This window comes from Phytophthora infestans, genomic scaffold, assembly GCF_000142945.1.
Source record: "Phytophthora infestans T30-4 supercont1.77 genomic scaffold, whole genome shotgun sequence".
Classification (NCBI taxonomy): Eukaryota; Oomycota; class Peronosporomycetes; order Peronosporales; family Peronosporaceae; genus Phytophthora; species Phytophthora infestans.
Window position 1 is genome coordinate 406,798 of NW_003303682.1, and position 11,979 is coordinate 418,776.

The window sequence follows — 11,979 nt, forward strand, 5'->3', positions numbered from 1 at the left end:
TTCGACGAGCAGTTGCGGGGAGTGTTGCGGTCAGCACTATCAGGAGAAGAAGTATGATCAGGACCATCACTTTCGACTCCATGTCGTGTGGCGTCATGAAAAGAAGATTTTCACGATATCCAACAAAGAATATTCTGCTTAACTTTAAATTTTGTATGTGGCGCGGTGGCACTTGCTCGTGGAATGGCACCAAAATTCTGCCATTGTAGCAGTTAGGGGTAGGTCTTTCAGAAAAATGGACCAATCAGAATATCCGATTTTGTGCCATGGCATGGTTAAGAACCACCCTTAGAGACCATCTATAAAAGCCAAATGTGGACCACATTAAACTGAGGTTAATACTGTTCTGGCACACTGTACCCTAGTTCGACCTCCATTCAACGATCGCTTGCATCTACCTACATAGGTATGTGGAAGCCCGACAGCGACCGACCGCAAGACAGGAAGTCCAAGGACAAGGCCAGCAGCAGTAAAGACAATGCAGTGCCGGTAAAGGGTGACAGCCTACCAGCGCGCAAGGTGCACAAGTCTCCGGCTAAGTTGTCGCAGAAGACACTGGCCATGAAGGTTCGTCCGCGCTTCCATTGGCTTGGGGCATTGCACTAACCTATCGCTACCTTTTGCAGTTCATGCAACGTAAGAAAACAACAGAGGCGCAGCGCATCGCAGCTGTAAAGGAGAAGCACAAGCAGAACACCTGGGAAGCCACGCCAGAAGATGGTGACCAGGGCGATGACGGGTCCAAGATCATCTGCATGCGTGACGTACCCGACCCATCGTTGCCCCTGCTTTTCGGTCGTCGCTCCTTTGGTGGCTTCAATAAGGGCGTGGAGGATGAGTCCAAGGAGGCATCTAGAGCGCTACGATTTGCCGCATCCGAAGAGAAGGAGCTCCGCGAGGAAGTCTCGGCTGAGGAGATGACGTCGCGCATGCTTAAGTACACGGGATTGGATCGTCGAAGCGGAAGTGGAAAGCGTCCCAATGGCAACAAGCGTCAACGGAAATAAGCATCGCACGGTTGATAAGTTATTGCCCAAATTACGCGATAAAAGTCCACGTTCTCCAACAACTCACTCGTCGTCGCTGGCATCCTCGTCGCTGAAGTAGCTGTCTGCTTTCCGTTGGGGACGACGACGCGCTGAAATCGCTGCTGATACTGCGGATACTGGCGGCATAAGAACCAAAGGCGGTGCCGACGAGGCTGAAGCTGAAGATATTGTCGACGGGTACGCCAGCAGCGAGATGGAGAGGTCCTCGTCGTCAGAACCCGTAGGCGGCGCTCTGCATCCAATAATCCATGAGATAGACTCGTCTTTGAATGTATCCATCCCACAGCAACTATTACGTACAAAATGTTGGTGACGCCCTCGTCATTGAAATAGTGCGCGCGCTCATGCGGAGCAAACTTCTTTCTTTTTTTCTTGAGATTCTTCCTGCTACTCTTACCTCCTGTTGTCACAGGCCGCTCCCGTGTGCCCAGTACGTTGCGCGGGCATTCGTACGACACGTGGCCCAAGTCGCCACACTCGAAGCAGCGTTGGGACGTCGTGTACTTGCGCTTTTTGGTGAACTCCCGCGAGCGGCCGTTGTCCCGACAGAGGGACACTGCGAGCGTCATCCCCTCCAGCCACACTTTGTTCATCGCAACTACCGCCTTGGCACAGTCCTCGGCTCGAGCGAACTGCACAAAGGCCACGCCACGGCTGAGACGCGTTTGCTTGTCACGAAGCACCAGCACACGCGCCAGCTTCCCAAATGGAGCGAAGAGCTGCGCGACGTCGTTGGTGGTGTAGGCGTACGGCAGCATCGCGACGTATGCTGTACATGGCGACAATCCCAGCGCAGCAGTGCCGGCGTCTTGGCTTAGCATATTTGAGACTGACAAATTTGTGCGTACTGTACAGTACTCCATATTTGCGCGGTCCTTTGTGCAAATCTTGCCTCGAAAGAGAATCCACTTAAGTACGCAATTCGATCACTTGAGTCCGCTTCGAATTATAATATTAATAACAGGAAAATTGTATTCGAGTGACTCACTGAATAATAGGCAAATTTGGTCGGAATTCACAATACTAAGCTTATTAGTAGTATTACCAAAGAATTGGAACTGGGACTGCTGGTTTTAATACATGTAAGTGTAAAGTAATAACATTTATATTTTAATACTACTAGTATGTAGTACTACATGTTCGAGAGTACATGTACAGTACTGCACCCCGTTTTCGCGGGGGTGGACCATATAGGATTTTGCACATTAATCAGATTTTAGCAAAGAAATAATAGTTCTTTATTTTTAGGATCATCATATCCGGAAGTTTATCAAAGGTTCAAGGGCTCGAGAACGGGGTGCAGTACAGTACTGTACCCCATTTTCGCTGGATAGGATCTGGAAATAAATCCGATTTTAGACTACAAACGATAGTTCATTTGGATTCGTGATCATCACATCCGGAAGTTTATCAAAGGTTAGGGCGCGAAAACGGGGTGTAGTACTGTACTTGAAAAGCCTTGGTACAGCATTTTTAGCGCAGCCCGAAGCCTTCGGCCTGGTTGATCGCCAACAGAAGACGCTCCTTGAGCTTCTCACGACTGCTGTACTCAGGCAGCAGCAGGTGGTTGAAACTGGTTGTCCAAATACACAACGTGTCAGCTACAACTAAGGATTTTGTACGCTCGACATCTTCCGTACCATGTGTGCGCTGCGGGGAGACGCTCCGAGTCGGACCCATTGCGTGAGATGACAAACACGAGATTCGAGAGTCCGCGAATTGGAACACGGTCGCTGCCAGTTGCAAACCGCAGCAGCTTCTTCTTGTCCTCCGATGGAAGTGCGTGCACAATAATCCAGAAATCTCTGATAGATACAGACACAAGGGTTAGCTGCCTAACTAATCAGATTCATAATTGTGCAATGGAGATTCGCACCGGATGACCTCACTATTTTCTGTAAATCCGTCCTCGTAGTGTGTAGCCTCCTCAAGCGCTTCGAAGTCCAGGTCGCTACTGCCACAGATCAGCAACTGCAACTCTTCCCATCGGAACATATTCAGCACCTCATCGTTGCAGACCTGGTGGAAACCCTGGTGAAACGCTGAATACTGTCGAGAGACCGACTTGTTCAATACGTAGTCCACGTAGAGTGTTACATATTCTTCGCGGTTGTCATTGGTCACAGGAATCGAGCTGCCTCCAGGCTTTAAATCGACCGTCTTCACCTCTCCAAAGACTTCGTACGAATACTCAAAATTGCGCTGGTACACTCCTTCCACGTCGCCTTCGAACTTCAACAACTGCCGCAGACCACGACCAAGATCAGGTAGTGCCAACTCAAGATCTTCCAACCCTAGTGAGCAGCCCCTAAGCTTCTTGTACACAATGTGGGGAAAGCTCACGTCCAGGATAACAGCGTTGTATATCGCTAGCCCTAGCAGCGTGCCAATGAGCTCGAACTCCATCGTCGCTTCCAGGGAATCGCTGTTAAACCACAGTGTGCGGGTCTCCTCGTCATACGTAAACATTCCGTAGGCTGGGTCCAGTAGCTGTCGAATGAGAATTTGAAAAAACTCCTTCTGTACTCCACCTTCGTCGATGCCTTCCTCTCCAACAAACTTGACCTTGAGTGGTTTCTTCAGAGTCTCTGCTGATGCCGAGAGATGCACCAATTGCTGCATCGCGTCCTCCACGATATGCTCACGCCGCACCTTTAGCAACAAGTAGGGCGAAGCAGAACTTTCCATCAGCACAATCGAGCGAGACAACACAGCGTCTTGTGCACGTGAGCGCTGCTCAAGGTCCGAGTCGATCTGCAGCACTTTACTCTTGGACGCTGCGTCCAATACAAAAGGGAAGTCACAAAACGACATTTCTGAGAGCTGGCGCTCCGGCATTCGTTCAGCGTCTTGCTGTGCTTCTTCTTGTACCCATTCTCGCTCACGTTCGGCCTCGTTTTGATCTCCATTCAGCTGTCGACGACGCAGTATCTCCTCGGACGCTACTCGGCGAGCAGCACGTGTAGCTGCTCGTCGTTTCTTCCAGAAGATAATGGAGCGCGAATAGTCCTGCACAACGTCCACCTCGGAATTCACCGCATCGTTATAGAACTCCTCATAAGTGGCAAATGGCTCCATTCCACTGACACGCTCTCGGTTCACGACATGGAGCTCAGCGAGGACACCACAGGCTGCATATACGAGATCCATTTTGCGAGATCCATAGAGACACACGGTGATTGCCTGCTGGAGAATGTCCAGAAGGCGATGTAGCTCGTCAGCTGAATAAGAGTTCATCCACTGCTCGCGTACGAGAGCTTTAGCGTCCTCAGATAAATAAAAGAAGAGTCTGCACAGCCCACCCACAACGTTTAAATAGTCCGGATCAAACATCGATGGATGCTCGAATAGCACCAAAAAGAAGCGTAGAGCACGTGGGGCATGCCACGTCGAGCAAACATTCCACGGCTGCGTCACTAACATCTCCAGTGCGTTTCGGAATGTGTTCTGCATCGCTTCCCGGTTGCTGCCAGCCATCGCTCGATCCAAAAGAGAAAACACTCGCCCCATCTGGTCTCGATCGATTCCCCACCATTGCGCCTTCAGTTCGTCTTTTACGTGCCCTTGACAAAAGCAGCACTCAACGCATCTGGGTCTGAGAAGACCTGATACGCCAGTCTCTTGACCGTTCGATAGTCGTCCGTCTCCATTGCGAGCTTCAGATAATTCTCAAGCTGCGTCCCCATTGAAGTAACAGACGTGGAAGCACTTATTCCATAGCCGTTACTGGTTTGGGTATTGTGAGAATTAACAGCAAAAGAAGATGGCGTTGCTAGCGTCTTCGTAGGTGTACGTGCAGCTCCAGCGGCAAAAGCTTCCGTGATGGTGGTGGCAGCCAAGTTGCTGGTCACGACGGACGTTGAAGCGGATGGAGCCGCCTCCTTGAGTGCCTCCATCTCAATATCATCTTTCTGATGCTGCTGTTGGGTTGACGCATCCTCCATCTTCACGTCCTCTTGGGTCAGGGTTGATGGACTGGATGCTTCAGCTCCGTTGGCTGAAAGCTGCTGCATCTCCAGTAGTGCACGCGCCACCGCGTCGTTAGGCTCCAGACCCTGCGATAGGAGGCGCGCGTACGATGTGCGGAACAGCTCCTGTAGACGCTCGGGGTCTCCCTGCTGCTGCGTATCCATTGTCACCTCAACCTTATATTTTCAGTAGCATCACGAAAAGTACAATTTAGGACAATTTCATTGGCTGAAAAAGAATAAAGAGTCAAGTAGAAATTGTAAAAGCATGTATTTCGAGCCTCGAAGGGCATGCTTACAATTTCTAGGTCGCTGGCTCCATTCATACGACACATATGATGCAGCTTACAGAGCTCTTATTAATACATGTACCATTATTGATACATCAGTTTTGCTGTGGATGAGCGACTCTGGCTATTCGTACTTAACTGAACAAACACGTTCTTAAGCGAAACAAGTTTTAAATACGCATCTAAGTCAAAAACTGAAAATTAGAACAATATTTTACGCGTGGAATTTTGAATTCTGTTAACGCAACCATAGAGATCTAAAGCAACCATAAATGTCCCATATTATGGTTGCCGTAACCACTCCGGCATTTGGCACGACCTCATGTTTTGATGACACGAGCCACTTTTTGGCCGTCACAAAGAAGAGCTTGACACTGGACATCTCAATTACAGTGGCGAAGGTGATCCCATAGCTCACTTCAAGATCTTGCTAATTTCCACTCGCCACCAAGCGCGCATCAAGCCGTTCAATAAGACCTCCGCGTCTCTCTTTGTCTTATCACTCATTTTGTGTGCAATACGTGCACACATCGTGGCATTCGAAGGATCCCCACACGCCGCTGGTCTTCATTGCCCTCCGCCATAGCTTTTAACCACTTCACTCGCGGCCGGCTACGCATAACTTCGCGATAATTCTTCGGACCTACCTCAATTTTTCGATTCACCGCATCGTGTTTAGCCTTCTCCTTCTGCGCAAGCAATCCCGCTCCCTTCTCAGCGTGCTTACCGACGAATCATATCACCGGACGATCTCGCGCTCACGGCTTCTGATTCTTTGGCTTTCCGGATCTTCTTCGAGCTCTTTGAGCTCTTCGCGCGACCACTCATGGCCTGCGTCGACAAAATATGAAAAACCCAGAACGAAGTGCGGCAAACACACACGAACTGTGCTTGCCACACAGATTAGAAGAGAAGACGTGGCCGTGGCACTGCGGGATGGGCCGCTATCTCCGAGTGGTAGAGATCTGTCCATCCCGCCCATCCCTCACAGCCGCCCAGCGATTCACCCACCTCCTTTCCGGATTTCCGCCAAGGGCAAGAAGAAGCCAAGGCGTGCCACGCCCATCCGGGGGCTGGATCGGCGGCGGCACCAGTGCCACAGACAAAGGCTACGGCGACACCAATGACACAGTCAAGCCGCGGCGTGCCACGGCCACCCGGGGCTGGCTCGGCGGCGGCACCAGTGACACTGACAAGGCTACGGCGACACCAGCGACACAGCGTACCACGCCCACCCGAGGGCTGGCTCGGTGGTTGCACCAGAGAGAAAGGCCTGACTGTGTCCAGCATAGTGTGACAACGGACTCGTTGTTGAAGACTTGTGTAGAACGAGTTGATGGGTTCGTCCCTGTACTGTTCTAGCTGATGGGTTTTGGTGATGAGTTTGCTAGCATATTATGCATGCATATATCGTCCAATCAAATGTGTAATTATTTGAATATATATAAAGAATAAGCACCGGTGTTTGGCTTCTTTTCAAACAACCCTTCTTCTGCTTCTACCTCAACGTAAGCGCCCTCAACTCTGCGGCGCTTGCGTTGTCTGTACTGACGAAGCTCACCCGATGGTAGATTTGCTGTAGGCTCCCAAGTAGATTCCCAAGACATAAGAAACAAAACACGACCGTCAATCCGTCGGTCCTCGAGGATAGTACGCATCTGGTAGGCTAGCCGTCCTTGCAGGTCGGCTCCAGACGGCAGCACCCACTTCGTTTCCCCTGCACCGTTCCCTTGCGAGGCCGCTTTGATGAGACGAGTCTTTGTGATACGGGCGTGAGTCACATAATGTAACAGTCGCTGAATTGCGGCTGCGACGTTTGGAAATTCGGCTAGATGACCCCACGTCCCCAAATACCTGACGGCTGCCTGGTCGAGGCGGCCCCAGCCTCGGTTGCGAAGATGCCGCTGGCACCACAAAAAAACAGGTAGTAGCCAGTCGGGGGATCATCTTGAGTTGGGGAGGTTGGTGACATCGCTATGCTTTTTTTTAAATGACTAGAGGGACAGAACTGCTATACTACGTTGGTTTAATTTCTGTGTCAGAGGTTTTATAGACAGCTGGAAAAATGCAAAATATCTCAGAAAACTATTTGTATTGACCTTAGTCAGATTGTTTTTACAGTCAATTGGGAAGAGGTAAAATGTTTCGGTTCACAAGAAAGGATATTTGTGTTAGCCTCAGTCCTAATCAGTGCTCAAGGCATGTCCGTTTGACAACAGTCGACCGGCTGGCACACGTGAACATTGTATGCGGTTGTCGTCGTTTTCTTGGACAGAGCGACTGACAAGCATTTTCTTGCCATCTAAGCCCGTGTAGCACCTTTTTTTTGTTTATGGAGGTGTATTGTGTTACCAGCTTGCCGCCTGAACTCTAATAGGGCCCGTGTAGCACGTGGCCTGGAGATCGAACAATACGTAAATGCAAACGGCAAACTAGAAGTTGTACATGCAAGGACAGATATCCGTACTCACACCAACATTTCAAACCCTTCCGGTTGCCCCTGTAACTCTTTTCGCGCGTCGTTCACAACCATCTGGGCCGACACATGTGCTACCTCACACCTGCACCCCAATTCAGGCAAAAACACACGTTTGCAGCTACGCGACAGCACGAACAATGTTGGGATTCGGGGAGCTCAGCAAAAATGCGATGCTGGAATGGCTAGGGGTCTTGTCGACGATGAGATCGCGCTTTCTGAAATATCATACTAGGACCTTAAGTTGATTGGTGACATCAGCACTCTCCTTGAACGCTCGTGGTGCCACCGACCGGTGGCCACAACAGTCCGCTAGTAGCCGAAAAAGCATGCCAATGTTGTGCTTGGTACGAAGTGTATAATCGCACTTGATCAGTCTATTAAACTTCTCCACAGGATCGTTCGTCGTCGCATATCCGCTTGGCATATTAGAACATTGCCATCGACACAGCCCGCTCGTCATCCACACAGTTTCCAAAAAGTGCTTGAATCCACTCAGTTGCTCTTCACGCGACCACCGCTCCATTTCAACCACCTTCTGTTACTCGTAGGGTTTTTGACTGCATGCAAAGTGAAGGTCGTAAACATCAGCGACCACTTGTTCACACAAGCTGGATCTAGTATCCTTGACCTTCTCGTGCACTTTTGCCATTACGTGGTAGAAACACATCAGGGTCGACGCCAAAACGTCCGTCACGGCACTTTGCTGCGCAACTTCGGCGTCGGCCATCACATACTCGAGATGAAGCTGCTGGTTCGTCACTGCCGTCAATATCTTGCGTAGTGACGTTAGCGCTTTCACATAAAGCCGTTGGGACGTGATGAACAACGCCACCAGGTGAAATGAGCGAACCTGTCGGATATACCATAAACGATCACTGGATACCCCACCTGGTTTTGCTTAAACGTAACATCCATGTGAAGCACAAACGTTGAAGCGTCTCGCGCAGCGTTACGTTTCAGTCACTTAGTTGTCAAGGCCACCAGGAATGGCCTCTCGTCGGACCGTTTCCCACATCAAAATTACCATTGGGTTCGCGATCCCAGGCAAACGAAAATGACTCGGTGTCCGACGTCGCTCGATTGTACACAAGCCGGTTGATTTGTTACAAAATGTCGTCGTGGTCATTGCGGTTCAAGTGGTTTATCGTGAAGTTGCAAACAAACCATTGAACCTGTCGCAACGTTGGCATCTCGCTCCACTAGACCGAGACATCGTCCCATTCCCATGCGAACACTAGCTGGTTTTAGGCCCTGGGTGTCCATCTCACGACCATACGCTTTGGGCCTTGGTGTCATCTAGGGCTTCTTTCAGCTCTCGAACGACCATTTCATGTGCAACAACTTCCATGAATATAACGCGGTGGATTTATGGCAAGTCAACAGCTTTGCCTTCCACGGACATGTATCGTACGGTGTCGCTGTCTTGCATGTTTCGGATGAGCATCGTAGCAGCTAGTAGCGCATACAACGCAGGAGACTAGCTGGCTCTTGACGATGACGAACAATTTCATGCCGTCCAGTAGCAGCTGGGAGTCTTCGCGGGCCATGTTGTTGCAAACCGTTGTCCATACGAGGGCTGGGAATATCTTACGCGTGAGTTAACCCTTTAACCACTGAGCCTTTGCTACGGGGCCAAAGGGGCCTCTACCAGAAATCAATACAAATCGTCATATGTTTCGCTCACAATTTGCTAACTTTGTTGAAAAATTGTGAGGTAGAGGTCCATGTGGACTCCTACCATATTAACTCAACTTTTGCAAATCATTTGACTCTATTAAACCCAATTGCGGCTTAGACAGTTTATGGTAGAGGTCTTTCCGGACCTCAAATCCGCCAAGTAGCTAAAGGGTTAAGGGCTTGAGAAGCTTAAGGTTGTTTCGGTATCTTTAAAATGAAGCGATCTCTGTTTGGGGGATTTATGGTCTGAAGCGTGGATAGGGTGATTTCATAGGTTGAAAATCTAAACTTTCTCAAACGTGATTCGCTCAGATGGAGTGGTGTGGATTCACCTGAATTTAATGTGCTTCTGCAAAATGTGGTTTGCCGCACGTACGTTTGTGGTGCTATTGCTTTGTTGTGGTGTGCTACACACATTTTGTGGTGAAACACAATCTTTGTAATAAACCTTTTGTCTGTGTGTTTTATCAGTTCTGTCGCCTGCGCCTACCTATTAATACCTTGGCGGTGGTCGCATCGTTGCCCGCAGGCTTTTCCTCGGTTGCGGTTTCCCCGTCGCTCAGGCACAATCTCTGCACCTGATCGCTCTGGGCTTGTCTAATATCTCTTTGTTCTTCATATACTGGGCCATGATCATGGCCTTGTCCTTGGGCAGGTGCACGCGCTAGCCCTTGGCCTTTTTGCGATCCCGACGATCATTCAGTGCTGCGCCCCTCTTCATGAAAAACTTGTTCCTCTGATCCCTTTATACTGTGCAGTGGGGGGAGGTAACACCACGATATATCCAAGCTGTGGTGTCTGGCTCGTCCGCGCCTTTAGATGCGATGCTTGACCTGGGTTGGAGATGATACGGTGACCTGGTTAAAATGTAGTCGGCATTTTGAATGGCATCTTCCAGAAAAGTCAGCAGAAACCCGCAAGCGAGTACCATGCTCGTGCCTTGCTCACTATAATGCGGGGCATCCTTTCTTCTTTTCCGTTGCTGCACTAGCTCCTGGTCTTTGGCGCGCTGCCGCATGACATTCGTCCTCTTGCAGAACAACCCAACGTTCTCATATCCACCTCCGGCATTTGTACACAGCACGCATATTTTGCAGGAACATAACACTGATCATTTTCATGTGATTGACCAAACGTTTCGGGCCTTTCAGGTGGCAGTGAAATCAGTAAAAAAAACTTCTTTTCTTGGACAGGCCTAATGAAAAAACAAAGTACGCTCGAAATATATGAGGTATATGAGAGTGTTGGAAAATGTCTCCTGAATAAATGGATACCCTTTTATAGTCTTATCGTAAACTTGAAGATGCTGAGATAGAAAACCTAATGCTACCCAAAATCGTCGACGTAAATTAAGCCATTGCATTCACAATTCCAGCTGCTATTAGCAGCCAATTTGTTACGCGAAAACGGATAATACCGGTATCAAAATTACGTTGAGGTATGGCAGCTCCCAAACAAAACAAATGGGAGATTATATGGCTTGAAAACCGAACTGTCGATTCTTAAGTTATTCAGAGTGGTAGTACACTTCTGTGAGCGTCATATTTCGTGTCTAGGCGCATGTTGTCACTCCCAGCGGTAACTTGTTCTTCTAAGTCACGCTTAGTGGTTCCCCGTTCGGCTACAGACAGACGTCGTTGCGTCAACCACGACTTGTCACTGACCCAGTACCGCAGGATCTGCTGTACAGGATCGAGATGTCGTCGCGCTCCACCGTCTGCTCGACTGTGGCAAGGAAGAACCACTAAAGTGCACACTACAGTGCTGTAATAGCACAGCAAGTCTGGGTCAGCACCATATAAACTGGTCAGCACACTAAAAATCTGGGCAGCATCCTTCTTAGCACAGTACAAGCTGACTTCGCGGGAAACGCGCAAAAGGGGTGCGTGTAGGGCACATCTGACCCATCTGTGGTGTGACCCACAGCATTCCGCAAACTACTGGATAATGCCGAGGCGGGTGAGCTGGTGCGAGAGGGCCGTCGACGTCGACGCTGATGAAGCCGAAGCGGTGTTGGCGTCGTTCAAGTCCTTTGAGATTAGCAAGAGTCAAGCGATGGCATGCACGATCTGCCGAGCACAAGATGCGCTACCGCCTGCTCGAGTGTAGCTCTGAATCCTGTTGTGAGGCAAGCTCAGTGAAGTGTGCATGGCGGGGGGAAATAACCACGTGCTTGAACTCGGAGCACTCATCTATCTTCGAGTGTGGGGAGCACACTTCACCTGCCGCGTCCCCAGCCCGCAGGAAGCTGACTCTGGCGCAGAAAGCATACTGCCGCGACCAGGCAGAAAACCATATGCGACCGATGCGTATTCGACATGCACTGTCGCGAAAGTTTGGCACACCCCTGGAGGAGCTGCCTGTGCTTAAGACAGTACAAAACTTCGTCAACCGTTACGGCCGATCGCAGCTCGAGAATCACGACCGCGTCCTGGAACGTACGGCGTGGATTTGCGAGCACGCGTACAGTGGATCCGAATCCATGACCCAGTCTTTCACGTTCGCCTGGCATATGG

The 11,979-nt window shown here is 49.9% G+C and overlaps 3 protein-coding genes across 3 annotated transcripts; 1 reads left to right on the forward strand and 2 right to left on the reverse strand.

Moving 5' to 3' along the window:
• Nucleotides 1–408: 408 nt before the first annotated feature.
• Nucleotides 409–1,007, forward strand: PITG_18975 (uncharacterized protein; the record flags this gene model as incomplete). Its single annotated transcript, XM_002997290.1, has 2 exons — nucleotides 409–567; nucleotides 627–1,007. 2 exons carry the CDS (start codon nucleotides 409–411, stop codon nucleotides 1,005–1,007), a joined length of 540 nt encoding a protein of 179 aa, XP_002997336.1.
• PITG_18976 (RNA binding protein, putative) lies at nucleotides 1,005–1,807 on the reverse strand (the record flags this gene model as incomplete). The annotated part of the gene is made up of 2 exons (XM_002997291.1): nucleotides 1,005–1,281; nucleotides 1,350–1,807. The coding sequence occupies 2 exons, from the start codon at nucleotides 1,805–1,807 to the stop codon at nucleotides 1,071–1,073; spliced, it is 669 nt and encodes a 222-aa protein (XP_002997337.1).
• Nucleotides 1,808–2,522: 715 nt separating this feature from the next.
• On the reverse strand, nucleotides 2,523–5,182 carry PITG_18977 (HECT E3 ubiquitin ligase, putative; the record flags this gene model as incomplete). Its single annotated transcript, XM_002997292.1, has 6 exons — nucleotides 2,523–2,622; nucleotides 2,690–2,854; nucleotides 2,926–4,589; nucleotides 4,655–4,757; nucleotides 4,908–5,002; nucleotides 5,084–5,182. 6 exons carry the CDS (start codon nucleotides 5,180–5,182, stop codon nucleotides 2,523–2,525), a joined length of 2,226 nt encoding a protein of 741 aa, XP_002997338.1.
• Nucleotides 5,183–11,979: the final 6,797 nt, after the last annotated feature.